The sequence below is a fragment of the Phacochoerus africanus genome, chromosome 1 (genome assembly GCF_016906955.1).
Source record: "Phacochoerus africanus isolate WHEZ1 chromosome 1, ROS_Pafr_v1, whole genome shotgun sequence".
NCBI lineage: Eukaryota > Metazoa > Chordata > Mammalia > Artiodactyla > Suidae > Phacochoerus > Phacochoerus africanus.
The window spans coordinates 283,626,086-283,653,671 of NC_062544.1; the positions used below are offsets into that span (position 1 = coordinate 283,626,086).

The 27,586-nt window shown below is 49.3% G+C and overlaps 1 protein-coding gene across 1 annotated transcript in view; it reads right to left on the reverse strand.

Annotated features, from left to right (window-relative positions):
- The window catches only part of DSCAM (DS cell adhesion molecule), a 740,562-nt gene that overhangs the window by 74,004 nt on the left and 638,972 nt on the right, over positions 1 to 27,586 (reverse strand). The window contains exons 19-20 of the mRNA XM_047796891.1: positions 22,469 to 22,624; positions 13,515 to 13,648 (exon numbers count right to left, since the gene is read on the reverse strand). Coding sequence (XP_047652847.1) covers positions 13,515 to 13,648; positions 22,469 to 22,624 — 290 coding nt within the window. The remainder of the gene's footprint in view (positions 1 to 13,514; positions 13,649 to 22,468; positions 22,625 to 27,586) is intronic.

A 27,586-nucleotide genomic window follows, 5' to 3' on the forward strand; every position in this document is an offset into this window, starting at 1 on the left:
AATATGAGATCTCCTTTGCAGGGGTTTCTGATTCTAATGTGCTGACTGTCATCTATCTGGGCCCCAGGAAGAGGGTATTTCTGTGGAGAGATGTCTGCCTGCATTTCCACCCCTGGGTGGGAGGGGCCTTTGAGCTCACCAGAGAGATGGGTGAGTCACACCTGAGAAGGTTAAAAGCTAGTCTTAGTGGCGAAGGCTAGCTCTGCTCACAAGAGGAGAGAAGGTTACGCTGGGACCAGCTGTCACTTGCAGGTGGTTGGTTAAGGATGCTCACACATGGATCCTGCAGGGGAGAGCAAGGCTGGCTGTCTCCAGACGGATGCCCATACGTGTGAGATGCCTCCACTTGTGGGGTGGGGTGTACTGAATGTTTGTTCTGAACAGTATTGCTTATCTATAGGTGGTGTTTCATGCATCCATTGCTAACAAGTTCAGGAGGTGGTAACAGGTAAGAGAAAAAGATGGAAAAAAGATTCATAGAAGCTCATTCAGGGCAGTGCAGCAAATCTATGCTGTTTAAAACCTTCTCCCCCCACCCCTTTTCTTTTCTATTTTGGCTGCACCTGTGGCATATGGAAGTTCTGGGGCCAGGGATCAAATCTGAGCCACCGCTGTGACCTGAGCCCCAGCCTAGCAAGACAGGACCCTTAACCCACAGTGCTGGGCCAGGGACTGAACACATACCACTTCAGAGACAATGCTGGGTCCTTAACCTGCAGTGCTGCAGTGGGAACTCTCTTAAATCCTTCCTGAGCATTAAGCTTAGCCAAAAATGCTTGTCCTGAGGAAGGGGGGGGGGGCGAATGCTGCCTCCTTATGAAACATTTCCCTCAAGTTTTTATATGATGTGTAATAGCACTGACTGTATTTATAGTTCCTCAATTTTCCTTTTATTGGCTATCAGATTTTCCAGCACAAGGTCTGCATCATGTTGAAGCTGACCTCCTCATCTACCTGCACTCCAATATGTGATACTACATCCCAACTATTGGGAATGTTCAGTGAGAGGGATTGATTTTACTTCCAGATTTTCCTGACACTTCAGGTAGGCTGATCCTTCAAAGACTCTGAAGCATTAAATGAGCGTGGAAGGATAGACTAGAAAATAGAATAGAAAATAACAAAGTGGAGCTTCTCTCTAAGGGCAACAAGATAGGAAACTGTAGCATAAAGAAAAGCAAACTCCCATACAGTTTCTTAGTGATGAGTGAATCAATATGGCAACAGGAGCAATGTGTAGGGAGGGAGAAAGACACTTTTCTCTTCATTTAAATATCTAAATATTTAATTTAGATATTTAATTTTGTGGTCGATCTTTAACTCTCGAATCTCATCCCTTTCAGAGATAGGACAGAGATATTAGCCCTTCTAGAAGATTTTATTATGCCTAAAATATGAATTGATCTTGAATGGACTACTATAGTTGCGATAAACACTTGCTTTAGGGGAAGGCTTAAGTGTTACTTCATGACCTGTGGAAATACAAAACCAATCAGCAACAAGAAAGCTCTGATGCCAGGCATATGAATCCTGTAGGCTTGGTTGTTTTTTCTTTTTTGGTCTCACCCAGAGCATGAGGGAGTTCCTGGGGATTGAACCTGCACCACAGCAGCAACCCAAGTCACGGCAGTGACAACGCCAGATCCTTAACTTACTGTGCCATGTGAGAACTCTGAAGCTCGGTTCTTGATGGGAAATTCTATCCTATGGTTCATTTTTAATTCTGCTCTGTGCCAGCATGACTATTTGTGGACTGGGGTTGCCAATTATTCTATGCCTGTCTTCAATTCCTGTTAGTCAATTGAGCAAAGAGTCTGTTCTTTCTCATCTAAAAATTAGTTAGGAGTTCCTGCTGTGGTGCAGTGGGTTAAGAACCTACTTCAGTGGCTTGGGTCACTGCAGAGATGTGGGTTTGATCCCCTGCCTGGCCCAGTGGTTTAAAGGATTCGGTGTTGCCGCAGCTGCAGCACAGGTCACAGGTACGGCTCCGATTCAATCCCTGGCCCAGGAACTTCCATGTGCCATGGGTGCAGCCATAAAAAATAAATAGAACAATTTAAACATGCTGATTCTATTAGAATCCACAGTTAATTTTATGTTGATTGGTAATCATTCGCAACTGAAATTCTCTAAGTGGAAACCAGGTGATTTATTTCTTGGCCCATCAGAGTTTCCTGAGGAAGAGGAACGGGACTCCTCTTTAGCTGGTGTGTCACCTAACAGGGCGATCCACAGTTTTCTTGAGGGAAGACTTTGGTATTCCTTCGAGACAGATATTTCAGTTATAAACTATGTACGTGGTTTACCTACTGAGCTATTGCAAGTATCGTGCTCACCAGTGGAATGTTGATGGTGTTTGCTGGGGGAGGCAGTTGGGAGGCAGTTGGGGTGTTATGCCAACAACACTACATTGGCACTGTGGAGGCTGGTGTGTACGGAAGTCCGCATATGATGAGGTTTGACAGCAGGTATAGGGCACCTGGGGCCAGCCCCATAAGCCTGCTGGACTACAGAGCTCTCCTTCGGGCCGCGGTGAGAAGATTTACGCACAAGCTCTAAGTCCCATGCCAGGTAATAGCAAAAGCTCCTAAGCAGTTGCCGAGTTTGAATTCACAGACATTTATAGAATTCAATTCCAGTGTGTAGATTATAAGGTAAGTTTCCTCCCCGAGGAACACAATGGGGTCGTGGTTTGGCAAATGGAAGGTTAATCAAAATAAGCTGTCTGACAAATTCCTACTAAAATCTAGAAATAAAGTCATTTGCATTCTCGTCCTAAAATTGTCCTTGCCATAGTCAAGGGCACAGATTCCTATTTGTAAAATGCTTAGGAAAATAAATGGAAACTTCACGCATATGTTTTTTTTTTTAAAAATATGTCTAGCAAGTTTTTTTTACAAGGCTTCTGACATGTTTGCCTCCCTAAAATTGTACCAGCATGGAAAATGCCACTGAGTATACACACCTTTCAACACCCAAGCCAGACAGCTCAGATTGCCAGCATCTGCCTTTCCGCGTCATTGCTTTAGGTCTGCCGGGTGGAGTCAGGCATTTCTGAGGAACTGGCCAGCATCTTCCCCCAGAGAAGGTAAAGCTTGCTTGGAAGGTTGGTCTCATCCTAGTGCTTCAATGTTACCTTGTGGAAAGCCTGGGAACAGCATCTTCTAGGCCAGTTTTCACTCTAGAATTATTCTTGTCTTGGGGTGCTGGTGTACTAACCTTCCTTTCATGTCTAAGATACTTTTACCAGTAAATAAGATAAAATTAGCCACAATGACCTACTAGAAATGTTCTTTAGTAATTTCTATAAAACGAGATATTTACCCAATCGTGGCCAAATCCATTTCCAGATTCCTTTCGATACTGAGCTCAATGGATGAAGGTGCGAAGCCTTCTTTAATCCCCTCCAGCAGGTGCATACTTGCTCATTGTTTATATGCCCTTTATGGCCCTTATCCTGACTGCACTTTGTGTGACTTATCCCCCAGGGATCCTAGGTCAGACCATTGCAGGGCTGGGACCTGTGAACCACTCTCACCTGAGGAAATGCCTGTTGTCTTAGGGAGCTTAGTAATGACCTGGAATTTATTTGAATACAACAGAAAAAAATGTGGAGGGAGTGACTATGGAGCTGCAGGCTGCTCAGATCAAATTATTCAGCATTTCTCATGGATATTAAAAGAATTCCACTTTAAAAAATTTCAATTAACTTTTTAATGAAAAACTAATTCTATCAAAGCTTTAATGTCTAATTATTAACATCCCATTAAAAAAAAAACCTTGACTGCTCTGATTTCGTAGATAGAATGTTCACAGCAGTGATTAAAAAAAATCCTCCCCTAAAGCGGAATAAACAAAATGATAGCTCTTTTAATTATAGGGCAATGACACTTGTAGGATCTTTCTGGTTAGTGGCAGAGAAATAGCCTGGATGACATGAAGAAGAATAAGCAGTTAGCTGACTCAATTTAAGATCGGCCTCTTTCTAAAATATCTATGTATAATATGTTTTGATCTGATTTCCATTTTCTTTCACTATTTTCATCTCTAAAAGAAGATAATGTAACATAAAGATCTTCTGAACCAGATAGACTAAGACAACCAGTTCCCACAGAAAGAACAGCACATTAATGCTACTTGTTTCATCAATTTTGCTGGTTTTCTCTGTGCTTTATCTAGAGCAAGGTAGTGCCTCTGCTATGAGTGACTGTGGGCTACTTCTAAAAAGGACTTTCAAACATATTTTATCTTTTGGCCTCCCCAATATAAAAATTACTGTTATAATGTTTTACAAAATGAATTACAGGTGATATCCAGAAAAGGCAGGAAAGAAACTAGTTTCTCCATGTTACTGTTTAGAATCAGGACATCGTCCAATGAGACAGACTGACATTTCAGGAGCCTACGTTTCCCAGTCTCTTTGTAGTCAAATCTCCCTCCTTCGCCACAGTTTTGGCTCATTCCTTCTCCGTTGTCATGCCATCTGCCATGCCCATCACCTCTCTGTGGAAGCGCTTTACTAATTTCACTTGATTGCTATCACCTACTCAACAAATTTTGTGCAGAAGAACTGGATTAGCCTTATATAATTTCTCACATATAGGAAAGAACTCGTGAGAAAGGCTATTCTTAGTAATAAACATCATCTGGGCATAATATAATTTTTTTTTTGGGGGGGGGAAATGGCCATTCCATTAAGTCTTACTTGAAAAAGATTTTGATCCCATTTTTCCCCTTTGGTAACACCCCCTGTCTGTATTAAATATCCCAAAGCCAAAAGACTGGATGTTGCCAAAGCTGGAATCTCTCAAATGCTCCAAAAGCTAGGTCCAAAGCCAGACTGTGCAGTGGCAGTTTAGCTACAAAATCGGGCAGGCAATCTTGTGAGACTGGGCTTGAAGAGATTTTCAGGGCTTGTTTCTGTACAGAAATTCCATTTGAATATATGCTTCTGTTTCCCTTTGTTCAGTAAAGTACAAAATTGGGCTTAGGATTTTAAAGCTTCTTTCCCAACCTTAGCATATGTGTCACCTGCATTTTGACCACGTGTAGCAATGGGACAGCTTCACTTAATGCTCAGTGAAAGCGAATAACCACTGACGGTGATTTCCCAAAAATTAAGAGAGGAAGTGAGCAGAAATATTGAGCAGTTATTGGCTGGTTCACTGAGGACAGATAAAGAACTAGGTTAGAGTTCCTCATCTTTTTAAAGAACTAGGTTATCGAAGATTACATATACTTCCTCTCACTCCCCAAGAATTAGAGTCTAATAAATTGCAGTATGTTGCACATTGCAGCATAAAACATCAAAGCATATTGAGAACACATTTCATCAGATCTGGCCTTGAAATAGTGAAGCTTCAAGAATATTTCTAAGGAAGATTCAAGAGTATACTTCCCCAGAATTTTTACAGGACCAGAGTTGGTTTTCATGTGCCTAGATGCAGGTCTGTCTCAAGGAAACTTTTTAAGGTTTTTCCCAATCATATGATTGTAGAAAAAGCTGCTGAGCGCCAGAGTAAAATTTGGTTAATCACAGGAACATAGAGAAACTAATACATGCCCGCCACAGAGGTACCCAACAAAGATTCACTGACGCGTGATGAATTGCCCAGATGCAAGTGGTACATGTCTGTGTATTTGGGGGCGATTTTTAGCATCCCCATAACTTTCAGCTTTGCCATTACAGAAGGAGGTCCATCAAAAGGTCATTTAGCTCGAGCACTGGGAGAATGATTTCCATGTCAGCAGTTCAAAGCACAGGCGTTTCAGCTAAATCCTCCTGGAATGGAAAGCATCCCAAAGTATACAATGCACTTTTCCTGCCTTATTAAGCAGAAACTTACAACTTAACCTCTACTGGGTGACTCACAGCCATCATCCTTAAAATTTAATTCGACATGACATTTGCCGCACATCAGCTGTTTCAGCACAATACCAGGATTTCCAAGGGCCTAACAGTGACTAACTGTGGTTGGTTCTTGTACTTAAAAAACTGATATGCCACTGTGGGCACCCAGCTATGCTCCCATCTAACAGTAATGCAAGAGATCGTGCTTACGGCCAAGGGAAACTCAAGATCAATGCTGAGGCTCCCGAGGGAGACGGAGCCGGCTTCCTTGGGGAGGCAGAAGGTTGTCAGCATGAAGAGCCCGGAGCTGAGCTCAGACTCCTGTGGGCTGTAGACCCTGTCTTCGCCTTGCCAAGCTGTGTGGTCCTGGCCAGACTGCAAACTCTCCGTGTTGGTACCAGTACCAGTACCAGTACCAGGAAGGGAATAATAATGGCCCCCACCCCCCTGCATAAAGGCGTCATTGGAATGGGTGGTAAAAGCAGTGTTTTTAAAAATGTGGGTCATGGAAGAAACTTAGTGGACCTGACAATCATTTTAAAAAACTAAAAGAGAGAAAAAATCCAGTAGAACAGGAAATATCCAAAGTCCATCACATGTAGTACACGTAAGTTTTGTTTACAAGGTTTGTGTGTGTGTGTGCGTGCATGCATGTGCATGTGTGTGTGTGTGTATGTACTGGAGTGTGATCATAACATGTATTTCCTATTGTGAGTAACAAGCTTGGAAACCACAGGCATAAAGCATTTAGTACCTAGTGTCTACAATATGGCAAATGCTCTAAAGTGTTAGAATAAATACTATGGCATATAAGCTGGACCTTAAGAAGGAACATTTTTAGATGGGCAGATGAGAGTGAGAAGACATGGAGGACCCAACACACACACACACACACACACACACACACACACACACACACACACACACACACAAAGCACACACCATGGCTGAGCTACTGGATGGAGAAAAGTTAGTAGCATGGGAGAATGGACAGTGGCTGGAATTGGGTTGTGGAAACCCGTACAGGTTATCGTGAGAATTCTGAGCTTTTTTGAGATTCAAAAGGGAGAAGTCATCCAAGAAACGTGCACAAGGGAATCACACGGTCAAGCCCAGGACGTGGAAGAGTAACTCTGAGAGCGACGGGAGCTGAGATGTGTAGCGGAAAGGCTTCTGTCCTTGTCTGGGTCCCGGCTGAGGACTTGACCCAAGGCAATGACGGTGGGAATGAAAGGAAGGGAGAGGGCTAAAAGGGTGTTGCAGAGGGAAGATCTTCATGGCACAATGTCACTCTGCAGGTGCTATTTCCTCTGGTCATAAAACCCTTTCATCAGATGAAATGCTTCCCCGCCTGAAGTCAGGGCTGTATATGTGTCCTATGTAACAGTCTCTGACCCAAATGTTTGAGTAACATCCCGTCGCCTGGCTCCTGTGTCATCGGTGCTGCCATGTCCGTTGTATCCTTTGCCACATCACACAGGGCAGTGACAATCTCTAGCATTTGCTAACCTCCTTAGAACTAGGAGCTCCTCTGAGAAGACACTCTGTCCTTGCCATCGCAGCCCCATGGCTGTTATCAAACCTGTTCTCCAAACGTTCCCATTTGCCCGTCTTCTGGATTTGTGTTAGGATTGTACTTCCCAGTTCCCTCCTGGTTGAGGGAGGCTGTGTGATGGATTCTGGCCGAAGGTATGTGCTGGAGCATTTAATACCTATGTCAGACCCTGCTCTGCCTTCCTGTCCCTTCGCCATAAAACCTCACCCTTCCTGGGGGGAAGATAACATGGATCTGACCTACCGCCAACTTGCAATGGACATGAGTGTGAAAGAAAAGTCAAGCTGTCCGTTGGTGTAAATCACTGAGGTTGTGGGAATGTTTGTGACGCAGCGCAACTCGGCTTCCCCTGATGGATACACCTCAATCAGGCCCTCGCTGCAGAGCAGTGCTCTACCCAGATCTGCTGCGCAGATGAAGACATGACTTGGTAACCAATCCGATAATGCGCGGAAAGGGCAAAGCAGAGTCAGAGGTAACCTAAGGCATCTGGTCAGAGGACAAAGGCACTTGATGGATCATCAGCTTAGCTGGGAGACGGGACGAGGCGGGGTGAGAACGAATTTGCTTCTGGACATGGTGGATGGGGTGGGGTCTCTAGGAAGACTTGGATGGTAGGAAGCTGGCCACACGGGGCAATTTAGGACTGATTCGTTCTCCGTCAGGGTTAGAGAGGGACATTCTGCATCTCTTCACTTCAGATGACAGTGAAATTTTGAGGATGGATTCAATCATCATGGAGATAGGAAAAAATATGAAAAAGGGGTAAAGGAAGAGAAGTGCAAAATGCCAGCCTTTCAGGGTGGGGGTGTTGAGGGAGAGGGAGCCGCAAAAGAGAAAGAATAAAAGGACAGTGGACGCTAAGAATAAAGAATTTAAAACAAATAACTGTAATAGCATGTGGTGGTAAGACTTAAAATGGGAAGAGCACGACCCCTTGCAAAGAGGCCATGGAGTTTTGCAACCAGGAGGCCCATGCTGACGTCAGCATTAGGTGGGGCATCACCGTAAATCCAGGTGGGCACGTTAGACCTCCTTGTCCGATTCTGTTCTGGCACCATTCTTGGAGATTCCTGAGCATCTCTTGTTCTCTGAAGCCACTCTATCTTGCCCTCAGCCCCACCATGGTACTAGGAGGTGCCCTTTTGGGAGGGTTTGGAGGCAAATACACATCTGCTACCTTGGCTTGAACCGTGTCTGGACCTGGTCGAGGTGACTTTATGTGCTTCGCAGAACTTAGAAATGACGAGTGAACGAGCAAGAGTCTCACTTGCTCATTCAGCAACATCTACGGGGCCATACTCTCTGCAGGAACTGGATAACATTATCCTCTGAAACTGGACTGATGGATATGGATCACAGCTCCTTGATAGAATGTTTTAGCGCTTCTGATTTATATTTTATTTTATTTTATTTTTCTGGCCATGATTATAACATGCAGAAGTTCCTGGGCCAGGGACTGAACCCATGCCACAGCAGTGACTCCATGAGATCCTTAACGGCTAGGCCACCAGGGAACTCCAGGCCTTCCAATTTTTATTCTTCATTCACGAGAAGTTTGTGCTATCTAATTTCACATTTCTATGTCCATCCCAGCTTAGCTACGTAAAACAGACCACTTCTACACCCTAAAACTCATGTACGCTGCAACATTTCTCACAGTCTGCTTTTACGTAGGGAGGGTTGTTAGAGAGGAAACCCAGCTTAGCCGCTTTCTGCCTGGACCGTACAAGGTAAACCCACTTCCTTGGATTCCTGTTGCTTGTCGTGGTGTATGAGCTGACCATCCAGACGACCGTGGATGACAATGAATAGCCATGGTCCAAAACGTGGGTGGATGAGATCCTGGACCTTGGGGATTTTGAGGTTTCGCTCTGCTCGGGGAGGCGGATGCCTCATTGCATTGGTGGGCTGCTCACAGCAAACGTGCTACTTGGAGACGACCTGTCTTGAGACCCATTGACAGTTTCTGGTCTAGGAACCTGCAGCATTTCCTATTCTAATGCCTTTCACCACGCAGACCTGAGCGCCGCCAGGAAACAAAAGCCTCTCTTCCGACAACGTGTTTTACATATGAAAGAGCCCCCGGGTCTGGAAGGAGGTCCTTTCCTGAGGAAAGGAGGTGAATCCAGGATCCTCAGAGAACACTGGCAGCAGCAAGGAGGTCGCTGAGGGACGCTTATGAAGAAGATTAAATTACAGAGTATGCTGTGTCCTAATTTATCCTCTCATGTTCTACATTCGACTATGAAGTCATTTCAAAGGAGGAAAAAAAAAAATCAGGAGCAAGAAAAACAGAACTCACACTGCCCTCTGGTGTCTCCTTAGTCACACAGGCAGAAAAGCAAAATCCTCAGAAAATGTCACGGCTTCCAGGTTTCTGACTTAAAATTAAATTACAGTTTGGGCTTTAGTGGATGCAAACCACTCCGCTTAGAATGGAGAAGCAATGAGGTCCTTCCATACAGCACAGGGAACTCTATCCAGTCTCTTGGGACACACCGTGGTGGGGCTGCTATGAGAAAAAGGGTGTGTGTGTGTGTGTGTGTGTATGACTGGGTCACTTTGCTGTACAGCAGAAATTGATACAACACTGTAAATCAACTATACTTTAAGAAAATTATCAAGAATAAGAAAACGCATTTATTTATTTTTGTCTTTTGTCTTTTTAGGGCCACACCCATGGCATATGGAGGTTCCCAGGCTAGGGGTCGAATCTGAGCTGCAGCTGCCGGCCAACACCACAGCCACAGCCATGCAGGATCCGAGCCGCGTCTGTGACCGACACCACAGCTCACGGCAACGCTGGACCCTTAACCCACTGAGTGAGCAAGGCCAGATCGAACCGGCAACCTCATGCTTCCTAGTCGGATTCGTTTCTGCTGCGCCCCGACGGGAACTCCCCAAAATAAAAGTTTAAAAAAATCAATTACAGAAACTAAAGATGGGGGGGAATCCTCCTTTTCAGTAAGTTAATAGTTTCTTTTATTCATTCCATGGCAAAAAACTGAGTAGTAGGTGGTATTTTTTTATTTTAAAAACAGGTTTCGCAGGAGAAATCTCTGCCCCTCACACTCAATTTTGCTGTCAACCTACAACTGCTCTAAAAAATGAAGTCTATTAAAAATAGGCCTCATGTTCTGAAATGATGTTTGAAATAGATGAAGAGCAAAGCGGCTCTAGATGGAAAGAAGCCTCACGTTACGGAGGACCGCTCTGGGGTCCCCAGTGCTCCTTGCACAGCTTAATAAGTGGTGCTTCCCAGGAGGTCACAGGCGCCTCGCAATAATGGTATTTCTAGATCTAACTGTGGTCCAGAGACAGCACAGAGACCCATGCTAGCAGTGCAAGACATCGGTGAGGTGAGAAATTCAGTTACTGACCACTTTTCTGACTGACTTGGTCTTGCTCCTGGATTTTCAGGAAGGTTCTGGTTGGAAAGCTTCTGGATGTGGAATTCCTTTATTCTGCACGTGGAGACACTGGAAATCCCCGGCCAAATATTTATATTCCATCCTACAGACTGCTGGATCTCGGGTTTAGGCTGTAACTCCTTTTTTTCTAGGATGTGATTTGTAGGCTGGGAGGATGGAGACTAACAGGCCGCCCGAGATGCAGCCACGCCAGCTCGCTGGGCTCAGCCCCGGTCACTCAGACCAATTCCCAGTGAGCCAGGTTGGGATTTAGTTTGGAGATAAACAGCCGATTGGGAAGACAGAACGGGAGCGAGCTGCTCTCACCAGTTCCCTGCACCAGGCTGGTCTCTCCCTAGCCGGGTGAAGTCTAACGAGCAATTGTGGGTCCTCCAGTGCATAGGTGAATGAATGAATGAATGAATCCAAATAAAGAGGCAAGGGACAGAACCTTATGAATCAACCATAATAAAAAATTAAAAAATAAAAAAGGAGCAATTCAAATTCTAGTGAAAGGTGGGCACACTTTGAGCAGTATTTTTGCCTCTCTCTGGTGAGTTCGATGATCCGTGAGGGCTGGTGTCAGAGGACCGAACCCCGCACAGGGGCCTCGTGAATGGCCTGAGTGGAGGAACATGGGCACCCGGCCTGTAATCTCAGGGCCCTACACGGCTCTCTGGACTTCGATGGTGGCATCTGACGGTGCGTTTCCGCGGGTGAGAATGAACGGCATGTTTGAAACCAAGTAAGGAAGTCACACAAAAGTGCTGAAAGCCAAACTGAGCATATGGCATCTAAGTCCTTCCTTCGACTCCAGAGGTGCCACTGTGGACGTATCAACGCAGAACGTACACCGTTTTCAGCAGAAAGATGGGCCTCCGAGTCACTCTCGCCCTCCCCAGTCTCCCCGCCCTTCATCCTCCTGTCCGTGGTGCCATCGGGGCGCCAGGTCCCCTGCGGACCCTAGACTTGAGAAAACATCATTTTCAATACAAGATGAATTTGTAACTGAGTTTAGGAATGTCATGCAGCCTCACAAAGGAAGGGACTTCTGACTCACGCGACAACACGGATGAACCTGGAACACATGATGCTTGGTGGAACAAGCCAGACACAGAAAGACAACACGGCGTAATTCCACGGCTAGGTATGAGGTTCCTGGACCAGCCAAATTCACAGAGGGAGAAGGTAGGGTGGTGGTTGCCAGGGGCTGGGGTGGGAGGGTAGGGAACGGGAGTCAGAGTTCAGAGGTTCAGAGCTGCAGTTTTGCAAGATAACAAGCCTTCTGGAGGTGGATGTGCTGACGGCTGAATGTTCATGAATGTTCTCAGGGCCACTGAGCTGGACACTAAACCATGGTACATTTTATGTCATGCCATTTCACTGCAATAACACCATAGCTAATTTGTGTTTTCACGCCACAAACACTCATTGAGTGGTTATGCCTGTCAGGTTCTGTGCTGGGAGCTGGGAGATGATAAAGATGGAACTGGACAAAGTGCCTACCTGGGAAAATGCCACAAAAATTTCTATGAAGACATCATACATTTTTTTTTTCTTTTTATGGTTGCACCTCAGCCAGGGGTCAAACTGGAGCTACACCAGTGTCACAGCAACACACGGGATCCGAGCCACCTCTGTGAGCTATGTGGCCGCTTGCGTCAACGCCAGATCTGAAACCCACTGAGATGCCAGGGACGGAACCCGCACCCTCACAGAGAAAATGCTAGGTTCTTAACCCACTGAGCCACATGGGAACTCCAGACATCATAATGCTGATGAATCATTTTTGTTTCTTTAAAATTGCCCTTTTGGATATGCTTTTGTTTGTTTAGAAACAGTTTAACTCTGTCAATATTATTCGTTGGTGATCATATGAATGATAACAAACACTGTACTTTGAAATACGCATGGCGCACTCCAACTCTTAATTCCTTTGCAGTTGGATTAAGATGACTATCATACTTGTGAGGGTCCTAGATTCTTTTTTTTTTTATTTTTTATTTTTGCTTTTTAGGGCCACACCCGAGGCATATGGATGTTCCCAGGCTAGGGGTCCAATTGGAGCTACCACTGCTGGCCTACACCACAGCCACAGCAACACCAGATCCGAGCCACGTCTGTGACCTACACCACAGCTCATGGCAAATGCCTGATCCTTAACCCACTGAGCAGGGCTAGGGACCGAACTCACGTCCTCATGGACACTAGTCAGGTTTGTCACTGTTGAGCCACAACGGGAACACCGAGGGTCCTAGATTCTTGTTCAAGGCCTTCAATTCTAGCACAAGGGGTTTGCCTGCTGCGCTGCCCCAGGGGGAGATGGGCAGGGAAGGAGGGTGGGGTGGGAGGCAGGCGGCACGACGTGCATTTAAGGACAAGTCCAACAGCAAAGTCACTGGGGACTGTCCACTGACTATGCACTGGGGCCTCTGCGTTGTGACTGGGACAAGCCGGCCGGCAGTTCTGTGGGAACGCTCCCTCTCAGTGATGATTCCAGACAGCTGTCTCCCTTGGACGGATGCAGAAGTGGGTGTGCACAGGAGGTGTCAGGAGGATGCTGCTCACTTGTGAGACAGCAGGGGGAGAGGGAGGCCCTGGAAGGCCCGCGTTGGCGGGAAGCAGGAGGAGGAGGTCCCCCACGGGCGCCCCCTTGCGGAGGGTGCTCGGGGCGCTGGGGGGTGGAGCGACTTACTGTGGGGTAGGGGTGGGAGCAGAAGACAGTGTACTTCCGGATGATGCCGTTGAGCTTGAGAGGCGGCAGCCAGGACACGAAGACCATGGAGGCTGAGGCCGCGGCCGCCTTGACTCCGGCCGGAGGACCTGGAACTAGAAGAGCCCAGCATTCAGCCACCGCGAGGGCGCCCCCCCCACCCCACCCCCGGGGCCTCTGTGCAGCCCTTGGAGTCTCCACTGCAGCCTGGGTTGTGCCCCCTCCACGCCCAGGCGTTGAAGCCCTCGCCCGACTACCCCAGAACGTGACCTTAACTCGAGATGGACTCTTAACAGCGGTAACTGGGGTGAACTGGGGTCCGCGGGTGAGCCGTGGCCGGCATGGCTGGTGTCCTTGTGGGGAAGGGGCGATGGGGGCACAGAGATGCTTGTAGAAGGTGTGACGACACGGGGAGCAGACGGCATCGACCAGCTGGGACAGAGGCCTGGGACAAACTCTCCCTCCTGACCCTCGGGGCGGGGGGACCGGCCCTGCTGACACCTTGACCTCGCTTCTTGGCTCCAGAACTGAGAGGACATGTGCCTGTTGGTGACCCTCCCTCCCCCACCCAACCCCCATCTGTGAGCTTTGTGGCGGCTGCCCTGGAACTGACACAGGGTGTCTCTGACCATGTAACCTCTGAGCCCCTCCTGGGGCATGTCCCCCAAGAGCCCATTTTAGCAAGAATCCTACTAAATCAGTCGAGCCCGAATCCCCACAATATGGGGTCACCTATGCTCTCTGACCAAGGTCCTTTCTCTCCTCCTCCTGGTAATACCGGCTCATCCGAGCCCTTCTGCAAAAGCCCTGTGAGGTCGATTTAACCAGACTATTCCTCACCCCTCAGCCTCTCAGTCATTTTTCACCCCGGGAACCCACCCCGCCCTCCATCCCTGGCTGTGAATCGCCCCTTTGCCTTGTCGTATTCAGAGCGGAGTCCCCTCGCCCTCCTCTGTGGCAAACCCCGTGGCAGCCGTGCCTGCGCCCACCCTGGTCCCTAAATGAAGTCAGCAACAGGTGCCATCAATCACTGTTTCCTCGAAGGGACGAACGCGGTGAGTGAGTTCAAGTCCCTGTGTTCCTGGGCACCGCCTCTACCTTTTCAGTCGGTGATTTCCTGCCTCGGAAGAGTAGGGAATTTAGCTTCTCGGTCATTCTCGATTCTGCTACGGTGTCTGGCTTTGAACAGGCTGGGGGTTACAGCTTTTGCCTCTTGAGTTTGACAAGAGCCAGGGAGAATACCTCCATCCCCAGAGACCACTCGTCCGCGCCCCAGACACTTTGTAAGGGCAGCTCTCTTTGGCTCAGGAGAGGCACCGAGACATTTTTCATGAGTATGGATTTTTGGGTCAAAGACTCATGGTTCATTATAGACCACAAACCCCCATCTGCAAATCACCGAAGAAATGCTGTGGACACCTATGAAGCACAAATTGGGAAGTGAGATTGAAAAGAAGCGCCCTTCCCCCCATCCCTTTATTTTCCATGTTGAAGGAGGGGGGCTGGTGGAGAGACCACCGGATAAAGAGGAGCCTGTTAGAGCTGCAATGAGAGAAGCTCTGAGGCTCTTGCTTTGGTCCTCACTATTCTGGCCGTGCAGGTAAAAAGAGGTTCCCCGCTGGCTGGAGACCTTGAAATTCAAACCAATGCCAGTCCCTTGTGAGCCCCTGAAGGGAGCTTTGGATGTCCTCCTGCTCCAATAACCACGTGACTTCACAGTAAATATACTTGGAGTTGAAAGTGGGTCTGATAATTGTCACCTTGACTCTTCTAGGTCAAAACAACAAAACCAACAGCTCTGGTGAGAGTTAACTTAGGATGGGCATGGTTATTTGAAAACATAAAATCTTTGGATCAGTTTGACAAGTCCCACCATCAGCAGAAGGTCTAGAAAAGGGGACACACGTGAGTTTAGATGAATAGGTCCTTGGGAACAAGGCACCGTTGTCCCGAAGATGGAGAGTGTTTATGCTTAGTTTCCTACGGCGAGGGCATGGCCAAGACACCCACCACCTCATTGGGAGCCACAAGGGCTTGGTGTTGAATTAACAACACTGCAGGTGGCGAGCTTCAGGAGACAGAGGCGACAGAGGACGGTGAGCTGGGGCATTCGAGTCATCGGGTTACATTTCGGTAATCTGGGGCCGATTTGCCATGTTCTGCCAATTTCTGCTCAATTACAGCAGAGGGACCCAGTTCGATGTATCTTAGGACCATCTAGGCAGACTCTGGTGGCTTTCATGGATTTCTGGCCATTGTGGAATGAACTTCTGGCTCCAGATCTGATGTCTGGATTGAAGAAGGCAGCTGCTAAGAACCACGTCTTCTACTTTGCTCCCAGTTTGCCCAGACACCCGCCCTCCGCACACAGATGCTCAGATACCTGACTCCCCGCATCGCCGCTCGAGCTCACGGCACCTTAGATCCATCCTGTTCCAAAGGGGGCTCGGCCCCCCTCTGCCCAGCCTCCCTCTTCCCACCCCCTGTGGCAGGAAACAGCACAGCCACCTCCTCGGATGCAAGGGCGGGACCTCCTCTGTCCGCCTCCCTCCCTCTGAGAGGGTGTGGAGGCTGGTGTGCCCTCCAGACCTCCGGGTGGACGTGTCCGGTCAGTGGCCTAGACCCTGTTTTAGGTCCCTGGATGTGGCGTGCCTCTCTCATGCCAGGACCTTGACACGCGGTGGCCAAGAGCCTTGGACGCCTCCTGCCTGAACCCGTGCCCACCCTCCGCCTTGTCCCTGGCGGTTACTTATCTGTCAGCGTCTACCGACCAGTGCTTTCTAGACGAAGCTTTCCCTGTCACTGGCCTCGAGGGGGTCAGGACTCCCGAGTTCCCTCTCAAGACTCCTCCCTGTGACACCTGTCATAACTCACTCAGGGTGACTGGCAAATACCCGTCTCCCTGAGCAGCCTGCAGGCCCTGCCAGCGTCTCCAGGGCCTGGCCAGTGTCTGGAACATACTGGGTCCTCTGAACAGCGGTTCTAAAGGAGCCCGGGGTGGCAGGCAGGACTCTAGGATAGAGCCCGTGACCGTCACTCTCTGATGTAGCCCCGCGTCATTACTTGCCCTCGAGTGTGGGTGGTGCTGCCACCCTGATGCGGGGATGCTCTCACCATCCGGCTACGTGGTGTGGCAAAGGTGAAGGGAGTTTGCAGACAGAATTCAAGACCTAATCTGTGACTTCAAGTTCGTCAAAAGGAGGGCGACTTGGGTGGGCCTGACCTAATCAGAGGAGCCTCTTCAAAAGGGTCTAGAAGCCGGGGACAGAGGGAGATTTGAGTTGGCGCTGAAGAGCGAACTGCCCTGCTGTGACCCCGTGACTGTGTGACCTGCTGGCCCCATGGCAGTGACTGGTGGGCAGCCTCCAGGAGCTCAGGGCAGGCTCTCGGCCCTACAGCCACACAGAACCAGATCCTGCTGGCCCCAGCGAGCTCGGGCCAGGCCCTGGCCTCAGGTGAGACTCGGGTCCAGCTGCCACCGTGATTTCAGCCTGTGAGACCCTGGCGGGAGCCTGCTAACCCACACCTGGCTGCTGCCCCAGGGAAAGGGTGAGATCTTGGATTTGCATGGTTTGAAGGTGCAGTTTGCGATAACTTGTCACATGACACAGATGGGTCCATATACAGTCAGGCCGCCGAATAATGGATCTTCGTGTGTGAAATCAGCGTGTGTGAAAACACTGCCTCGATCTGAAGGACGGCAGAGGTCTGACGAAGCACCACACAGACTCTTGGGTCGGCTTCATTCTGCCATCATTTTTCTGGTCTTGGTGATCAGTCACAGGCAGGTGCTTGTGTGGTGTGTGCAGTGTGAGAGTGTGTACAGTGTGTGTGCATGTGTGTGGCGTGTGTGATATGCGTGCTTTGTGGTGTGTGTGTAGTGTGTGTGGTGTGTGTGTAGTGTGTGTGGTGTGTGTGAGGCATGTGCCGTGTGAATGTGTGCATAGTGTCTGATGTGTGTGCTGTGGTGTGCTGTGTGTGGGCACACCTGCATGTGTGCATGGGACCCACCACAAGAGCCAGATGCGCCTGGGCCCAGACTCCACAGTGGCCACAGTGGCTTCTCTGAGCCGTGAGCGGCCAAGAAGCTGCACAGATGCACCCACAGCAGCAGCTGTCACTGGGCCAAGCACTGCATGCAGGCTCCTTTCCTCTCCCGTTTCCATGAGACCCCGGCTTTCTGTCCTTGGCTCTCACCAGAGCCGTGGTGGCCAAACAGTCTTTGAAGCAGACAAACCCTTTCAAGTGTCACGTGTGCGATCACATGCAACCCCGGGGAAGCGCAGTGGCTCTTCCCAAAGCAGAGCGGGGAGGGGGAGCTGCCCGGGGCCTCCTGATGACCCCTGGGCACCTGGAGGCCCCTGGAGCCCTCGGAACCCTAGGAGAAGGACTGCAGGAAGGGAGCTTTGAATCCACATGGTAGAAGGCGCCTAGAACTTGGTCTGTTGTGCCGCTGGTGTGGATGCTACTGCCCAGAGCATGTCACGGCCCTGCTGGATGCTGGGCCATCCTGGGAGCCTAAGCAGTATTGATGTTGATTAATTTGATCAGCAGGCTTTCCCATGGCACACACAGAGCCTTCAATGTCTCCTGAAAGGCTGCACTGCTGGTGGTCAGCAAACACACACACACACACACACACACACGAGTCCATCACTTTTAAGGTGAACCAAGGTGCAGTTACATTATCACCTAAAAGCACACCATCCATGCCTGCAAGAGAATGGACAGCACAAGAGATGAGTGGCCCGGGGATTCAGAAATATACTGATGTCTGTTTTTCACCTACCCTTGGCTCTACTTTCAGATGTCCCACCAATGAGGTGGTTAATCATGGCAAAGAGGGATCAAAGATCAAATAGCACACCTCCTGCTGGCCTTCTTCTCACAGCTTACCTTATAGAGCTTCATGTATTATGCACATATTTGCACTTAAACACAACGGTTGCTACTTATCCATATACGAGTGTTTACTTTTGCAGAAAACCATCCGGGGCTGCCAGCAGAATGAAAATAATCATTGGAAAATTAATAGATGGTGTTTGTTTGTGCTCTATTTCCCCGTGGCTCTGCTCAGATTATATTCTCAGCAAATAAAACTATCTTAGGATTTCACAAATGTTACGGAATTCAGAATTAGTTGTCTGGTGTTCAAAAACCAGAAAGCTAGATCAGCACATCATCTTTGGCGGCCTTGCAGCAATAAAAACAAGTTCAAGTTCTCATGGGCGGCGCATCCTGGGAAAGAGGAGTAGTCCTTGCAGACCCTGAAAATATATCTGTGGACCCACGACTGTATTTATGGGTCTGAGACTCTGTCTAGGGTCCCAACGTGTCCAAGACACACTGACTTAAGAGTCATCCGAGAGGCTAAGAAACTACTTAGCCGACGGCACAGATGACTTGTTCTCGAAACACACATTTCAATGGAAGGTTATCCCCTGTAAAAGTAAACTTCTTGTCTTTTATTTTTCAATTTCATGTCTTTAATCTATTTTTATTTATTTATATTTTGAGTCTATTTTTGTCTCTTTCACTAACAAGTGATCAGTGTCCCCTTTCCAAGGTGACCAGTGACCTGACGACACAACGTAAAACTCCAGGCCCCTGACACTGAGGGGTAAGGGACACTAATTGAAGAGCCGTGTTGGGCATAGAAGATTTAACTGCATGTTCGCTGTGAATGTGTTCACGTTTCTTTACGTGCAAGGATGTCAAATGAACAGTGAGGCTTCGACCTGTGCCTAGAAGAGTGCTTCCCCGAGGAAAAACTTAACGAGTGTGGACAATTACCATTTTACTGGAATGCTAACATTTTTGCAACCTGTAATTGAATTGGGGGTGTAATCCAGACTTCAAAATCATAAGACTTCATAGACGCATCGACAGGATCTATGCTCTGAATTCGACTAAGCATTCTTTCAAGCAGACTCAAAGCTGTATTCAGCCCTGTAAGCTGCTCAAATGCCTACGGATGTTAGATATTATATATTTACAGGTGGCTGGCACAATTCTCCATTTCTAGATTAGTGAGTTTTTCATGGGACTCTGGGAGAGAGACTCATTACACTAGCTTTTCCCTCCTTTCAGCTAATCTTTGCTCCGCTCCTCTCCTCTCTGACAGTGCCAATGACTTAGCCACGTAAATACTGACATTCAGCTCCACAGCATCTTTTGGCCCCACCCTCCCGCACAAGGGGAATCCTTGACTCCTGCCTGGGACAACTGGTATACCCAAGGCAGGGCCTTCTTCAATCTATCAAATCTCCGTGTACTATTTTTTTTTTTGATTCCCTTCCTTTCTTTCTTCCTTTCTTTCTTTTCCTCCCTTTCTTCTTTCTTTTCTTCTTTCTTCTTTCTTCCTTACCTATCTTCCCTTCCTTCCTTCCTCCTTCCTCTTCTTCCTCTCTCTCTCTCTCTCTCCTCCCTCCTCCCTCTCTCCCTCCCTCTCTCTCTCTCTTTCCTTTCCTCCTTTCCTTCTTTCTTTCTTTTTTATTGTTATTTCCCCTGGGTATGAGAGCAGAGAATAACTGATTGACAAATTAGACTTAGGGTCTCAGGGTCGAGTTTTGAGACAGAGCTCTATGATTTCTAAAACTGGAGGTGTGATTAAAAATCGACCCAAAGCCACTGGTCACTAAGGGGCAGTGGAGAGCTCCCCCTTCTTAGCGGATTTCTGTACCTTCTCCTGAAAAATGCAGGTGTCAAAATGGATGCTGCTGATCAACTTACTCTTTAGATGATAATTCTCGGGACATGAGTGTTATTGCTTAGCAATGCAAAAGAATGTTCCACCCTCGCTCCGAAGGAGCGGAGAGCAAATGATCAAGTATCTAGTGTCAGGATCCAACCCACTAGGTGTCTGCACACATCACTTCACTTTTTAGATCTTCGTTCTGTGCAGTCTGCTGTGGAGAGGTTATACACGAAGACAGTTCAGAGAAGGTGAGATCAGGGGCCAAAGTCCCAGGGCTAATATCTACATGTGGCTGTTACATTTAAAAAATTAAATTACGGCCGTCTTCACTCAGCTTTGTAGCTGAGTCCGTGAAGGTGTGACTTCCTCATGGCCCTGCGTTTTGGCCTTAGATTTCCTTAAATAATTCCATTTCTCTGAGTAGAATCGGCTGTCACCTGCACGTGCCTGGGAATAATTACTCAGGTGTTCTAGAAGAACTAGAAGTGATGAGGTTTGATTTGTATGCCAGAACTAGAACGCAAGAAGGGCTGGAGAGACCGTGACCAGAATGTGGCAGATGGACCGGCAGAACCACGGTGGGGGTGGGGGTGGGGGTGGGGTGGGGGTGGGGGGGTGGGGGCGGGGCTGGGGCGGGGCTGGGTCTGCAGAGGCGGGGAGAGCGGAGAGCAGTGCTCTGAGTGTCGAGAAGTGTCATGAGCAGATGCACAAGCTGATGGGAAGTGTCTACCGAGGCCTCTGCGTGCACGTCCCCAGCTTTGCTCCCACAGGACAGATACGGTGTGAGGTGACACCGTGGGGGTGGTCTCTGTAGGGGAGGACCTCAAACCTGCCACGGCAGGCGTGGGTCGCGGACAACAGCCCTCTGCCCCCACCCTGCCTGGCCTCCTGGGGGACAGCGTCCTGTAAGAAGGCAGAAACCACCTCCAGAGCCCAGTCAGCATTGAATTCGGGGCGCGTGGCTCCCATCTCGACCCTGGCTCTGGTATAACTCTGAGCTCTGATCTGGAAAGTCCCACATGGTCATCAATTTGACAGCAATTGCTCCTGTTAGGAAGCTGGAAACTACTTTTCTTACGATTGCTAGAAGATGTATTAGAACTTAAATTATTCTTCAAGAGGTCTTGCATAAGGCCCTTCATGGTTTCCCTTAAAATAATACAACCCCCTGGGAGTTCCCATCTTGGGGCAGCAGAAACGAATCCAACTAGGAACCATGAGGTTGCGGGTTTGATCCCTGGCCTCACTCACTGGATTAAGGATCCGGCGTTGCCGTGAGCTGTGGTGTAGGTCACAGACGAGGCTCGGATCTGGTATTGCTGTGGCTGTAGTGTATGCGGAAAGCTGTAGCTCCAATTAGACCCCTAGCCTGGGAACTTCCATATGCTGCAGTTGTGGCCCTAAAAAAAGACATAAAAATAAAATAATACACCCCCCCCATTTTCCATACAGTTTTTTGCTGGTTTGGGAAATAGTCATATAACCAAGTCCAAATTGTGTGGAATGGCAAGAATTAGTGATCTGAAAATTGTACTATGATTTAAAATATTACTAAGTCATGAAATATTGTAGGAAATTAAAAAGAATTAACATGAAGCTCTCAAATTGAGGGCTTATTCTAACATTATTCTCAAGCTGGCACAGAAAGATGACCTAAACCAGAACATTCTTTTTTCTTTATTAGCTGCACCCACACCATATGGGAGTTCCTGGGCCAGGGATCAAATCTGAGCCACAGCTGCAACCAACGGCACAGCTGCTGCAATGCCAGATTCTTAACCCACTGTGCCATGATAGGAACTCCCTTTACATAATTTTTAAGCAGAGGAATGGCAATAATCAGAGCTACACTAACAGCTAAAGAGTCCCTAAATTCAATGCAACGGGATACAAAAACGGAGATGATACATGTACAGCCCTGGGATAAAAGACACTTCTGCTTAAAATGAGATGTGGCCAAAAAGAAAAAAAGAAAAGAAAAGGAAAATTCTAGGGGAGGAGAGAAACAGTGGATACATCAGGCAAATGGGACCCAGACGTGCTGGTCTGAGTGGCGCTGGCGTATGTGCGGAGGGCAGCGGGCTGTCTGCGTGGAGCAAAGCCAACGAGAGGTGGGGGAGCCAAAGGCAGGCTCCCTGACCCGTCCTCCTCCTCCTCGTGAGCCCAGCCTGGGAAGGCTGTGCCCGACGGGAGCCTCCCGCGTGTCGCCCAGGGGCCCGCGGCCCGCCCCCCAGCTCACCATCCTCTTTGGTCCGGGTGAAGATCTGCTCGCTTCGCACGCCGTCTCCAGCCCGGGTAAAGGCCAGCACCTGGATGCTGTAGTTGGTGTACTTCTCCAGCCCGTCCAGTTCCAGGGAGGGCTGCGTGGTGGTGACGTTTTTGATCTCGCCCAGCTCTGGGGGAGAAGAAAGCACGACCCCGTTACCACGGCCACGGGCACGCGCCGTTCCCCAGCGCTGGCCAGTGCCTCCGTCTGCCCCTCTCTGAAGTCAAGGGGACTGCGTACAGCCTTCCCGTGACTCCGACACTCCGTGGCCCTTCGGAAAAAGTCACTCACACCAAACTGCCACAGAGCACCGTGTGGACAATCGGTCTGAGAAGCAGCAATTCGCTCCAAGTTCCGTGTTACAAACCCAGGGCCAGCGCCATGGCTGTCCCTCTTGGATTGTCCGCCTGCAGGGGCTGACCCCAGATGTCCCCCAACCCAGGCCCAGGGAGCGAGGACCAGGGATGCTCTGCAGACACTTCTAAGCTCATCGAGAAGCTTCTACACAGAGTTCCCATCGTGGCTCAGCGGGTTAAGAACCTGACTAGTATCCATGAGGACGCAGGTTTGGTCCCTGGCCCCGCTCAGTGGGTTAAGGATCCAGTGTTGCCACAGGCTGTGGTGTAGGTCACAGACGTGGCTTGGATCCTGCATTGCTGTGGCTGTGCTGTAGGCCGGCAGCTGCCACTCCGACTCGACTCCTAGCTTGGGAACCTCCATATGCCACAGGTGCAGCCACGAAAAGAAAAAAGGAAAAGAAAAAAAAAGAAGCTTCTAAAAGTCCGGGTTCCTTTTCTGGTTTTAAAAAGCAAACTCTACTTTCATGCACACGTGTTTTTTGGCACCTAAGTTCTCAGGCGTCTGAGCTGAGCTGCGGTGGCCCAGCACACCCCACCTGTCACCTGGAGTGAAGCCCCCGGCCTCCGCAGACCTGACAGGCTAGTATGTCAGGAACTTGGCGTCAGCTAAAAACACTTCGTGTTCTGGAGGGGGCATCAGCGAATCTGTGCTCTGCGCAAAGATGGCATGTCATGCTCGCCCGTCTGAGGCGTATCATAAAGCAAACTTGAGAAAACTCGCAAGGATGAGAGATATGCACCGCGCGGGGCTCTGGAGTCGAAATGAGCTGCTTACAGAGCAGCCAGGGGAGGAGAGAGGAGCCCAGGGACTGCCCACTTTGGGGCAAGTGGGATGTTTGGTGCAGCCTGGCCCACGTGCCTGGTGTACTGAGAACTGGGATGGGGGACAAGGTCCTGGAGGGAGTCCTCCTGGGGGGCTGGCTATAGTGACAGGCACGGTGGCACACAGTGATGCTGCCTGGCGGTGCCTCTCCCTGGCCTCAGTAAGGATACGCCATGCATGCGTATGCAGGTGCCAGCCCTGTTCTGGGTGCCACGTGAATGCATTTGCCCAGCGCAGCCACCCTCTGCTTTCCCCCACGCGGTCGTTATGGGCGAGGAAGCTGAGGCAGGAGGAGGCTCAGTCGTGGCCTGAGCCCAGGGAGCCTGGCCTGCGGGCACAGAGCCCCGGGCGCCGGCCGCCAGCCCGGCCGCTCCTCGACTGGATGAGAGGGGTTTCTGCCCGCCTGGTTTTCTCCTCCGGCTCTTGGCTTTTCTTTCCTCCTGTCCTTCTACCAAACTGCACAGAAGTTCGGAGATGAGGGACCACCTCGTTTGCGACTGTGATGTGGCTACACACAGTCTGGTCCTTTTCAGGGCTGGACCGGACACAGCAGAGGAGCAGAGTTTAAAGTAACGCAGGGGTAGCCACAGCCTGTCGCACACATGCCAGGGATGCTTGCTCGTGACAAGGGTGGTGAGGGGAGTGGAGAAATGGGCTGTGCGAGGCAAGCGGGTCACAGACGGGGCCCCGGACCCTCATATGAGTCCAAGACCTGTTCTCATCTGGAACAGCTTGTGGGCAAGTTCGGGGGGGGGGGGGCAGGATGCCTTGCTTGGGGGAGAGCAACGCAAGGGGCAGCCCCCAAGAGCTGTCCTGGCCTCGTGTCTCCCGGGGGAGGCCAGTGGGCGGCAGACTCTTGGGGACCACGCTTTGGAAGCCGCAGCAGTGGCTCGTGAAAATGAGAAAAACATTTGCTCCTGAGCAGTGGTTGTGCCTTCAGAGAGCAGACAATCCTTAGCCTCAGGCGAGTTAGGAAGCCTTTCCTGAGAGGGGAGGGTCCGCCCTGGGTGATGGGCGGGTTTCAGGTCTCTCTCCATTGTATTACTCCTTGATGACATTCATTTTCCTCAACACAGATAATATAGGTCAACTGGAATAGGATAAAAACGCAAATGCTCACAGAAAAAGCTTAAGTATAGATCTCGTCAAGATCTTTTCAGATTTAGGAAGTTTCTCTCTCTCTCTCTCTCTCTCTCTCACACACACACACACACACACACACGCACACGCACACGCACATTGGGAAACATGCAACGGGGTGGGGGTGGGGGTTCCCCAGGGCTGTGTGCCTACAGACCAGTTATGAGAACCTGGCTAACTCATCTGACCTCTTGGGGCCTCTGGTCTTATGTTTTTAATTTTTTAGGTTTTTTTTATCTTTAAGGAGGGCCCGGGGTCTCTCTGCCTCCCAGGGGAAAAGCACCTCCCGAGACAGAGCGGGAGAAGGGAGGGGCGGCTGGCCAGGGCTGCTCCAGAGGGAGGCAGGAAGGAGGGAGGAGGGCAGAGGGTGAGGTGGAAGCCCCGATCTTCCAGAGACAGCAACAGGGGAACGAAACAAAGCATCGCCTGGCAGCCTCGCTGGGGAACTGAATTTCCGTATGAACTGGAATCAACACTGGGATGGTGACTCACTTTGGGGTTCCTGTTGTTTGGATGAAGGAGTTGTCCGGAACCATGAAAAACACCGCCCTCCAGACCCCCATCAAAACCACCCCCAAGGATTTCTAAAATGACCTGAGCTCCAGAATCCACCAGGCAAGCGTTTTGTTCCCTCTGATGGGGATCTGGTGATCAGGATGGAGCAGGCACAGGTGGTTGGAGACGTCCCAATGAGGGACTCCAGATACAGAGGGAAACCAAGGGACGCTGGGAGATGGCTGTGAGCTAATCACTGCCCAAGAAAGCCATCAGAACAGGGCGGGCTGCGGGACGCGTGGAGCCGCCAGACGTCGGGAGGGGGACGGGATGAGCCCTGCATTCAGCTTCAGACCCGGGGCAGGAGGTGAGGACCTTCGGATCTGAATGCACACCTTACTGGATACTAAGGAGGAGCTACTGCGCGAGGAGAGAGGAAGAGGCGGTCCCCCCGACCCCCCCTCCCCTTGGAGGATGAAGCTGTAGCCCACTGGATCCTCAGGGCAGCCTCCGGGCCCGCCTGCTTGCGTCTCTCACAAGCGCCCTATCCTAATAAATCTGTTGCTTGCCTATCACCTTGTCTCTTGCTGAATTCCTTCTGCGTGAGGCAGGAAGAACTGAACCTCGTGAGTCCAGACACAGGGTGAGCGATTCTCATTTAAAACCACGGGTTCAGGTCCCAACCTGGGTTTCGGCTGGGTTCGAGACCCGGCATGCGGGTTCAAGTCTGGCTAGGTTCAGGCTGTGGGTGCTGTCAGTTTCAGTGGGAGGGTATGTCCTTGGCCAGCCGAGTAGAGAAAGTAAAGAGGAACACGGAGAAAAGCCAAGTGCAAAACAGCCTGCTTCCTCTGCTGGTCTTTGCCTCCCCTACTCTTTTCCCATGGCTTAAACCTGGATTTCTCCCATCCACCTTCCATGGCCCCATAGAGTCCTTAAAACATATGTATATATATATATGGAAAGTAAAGCGTCGTGTTCAGTTGAAATCACCAGTGAAATAATATGTAAATGATATATAAAATAAACTTAGAAATCATACTATTTATATTACAAAAGGCTTTAAAAAAAAAAACTTTTATATTTTAAACCAAAATAGGTTTGTGTATATTTATTTACACCCCCCACTCTTTAAGGGTTTTAAGGAAGAAATAAAAAAAAAGGGAGAATAATGTTAGCAAAAGTTATTCCTCCCCCACCTGCCGCCATCAAAGCAAAGCCCCCTGGCAGCACCTAAATGTTGCTTTGATTCAGAATCTGGCATTTCTGTCTTGAAGGAAGACAGAAGGGAAGGAAAGTAGCTCAAATTCAGATGGAAACAGTGAATTTTTAACATGTGCCATTTTCCTAGCAATTTCAGACGAACTGCTTCTGTCAGGTTTTTAAAATTATTTAACTTTCAGTTTATGACGAAATACTCAGAAATTTCACTGACATCCTCTATTTAACTGGTCCTATCAGCGACACTGACCAGTTCTGTTTTGCCTGGTCATAGTAAAAACAACAAAATCCTTTTTATGCATATTTTTGAAAGTTTGGGGCAATTACTAATCACAGCGGCAGTAACCATCTCTCTCCTGGCGTGTGATGTGTGTGTGTGATTGGTGTGTGTGATGTGTGTGTTTGTGCGATGTGTGAGTGTCTATGGTGTGTGTGTGAGATGTGTGTGAGGAGTGTTAGCAGCATAGTTCTTTTTTTTTTTTTTGTCTTTTTTGCCATTTCTTGGGCCGCTCCCGCGGCATATGGAGGTTCCCAGGCTAGGGGTCCAATCGGAGCTGTAGCCACCGGCCTACACTGGAGCCACAGCAACGCGGGATCCGAGCCGCGTCTGCGACCTACACCACAGCTCACGGCAACACTGGATCGTTAACCCACCGAGCAAGGGCAGGGACCGAACCCGCAACCTCATGGTTCCTAGTCGGATTCGTTAACCACTGCGCTGCAACGGGAACTCCAGCAGCATAATCTTGACACAAGCACCATGTGTTCTGTGTGGGGGGAACCGCGGAGACACAGGCGGAGGAGCGCGTGTAAAAGCATCTGCAATTCCATGGAACCACCTGCTGATTCATAAACATCACCTCCCAGAGGCAGCGGGTCAGGAGTGATGGGTCATAAGCGGGTTTATGTTTCTGAGGGTTTCTTTCTTATCTCTTTGAGCTTAGATGTGGAATTTCTATATTTGGCGTTAAGCCTGGCACCTTACTCTTCACACTGTGAGGGAAAGCATCTCTGGGAACTATGTGCATTTCCCAGCATCCTTTATTTCAGGACCTT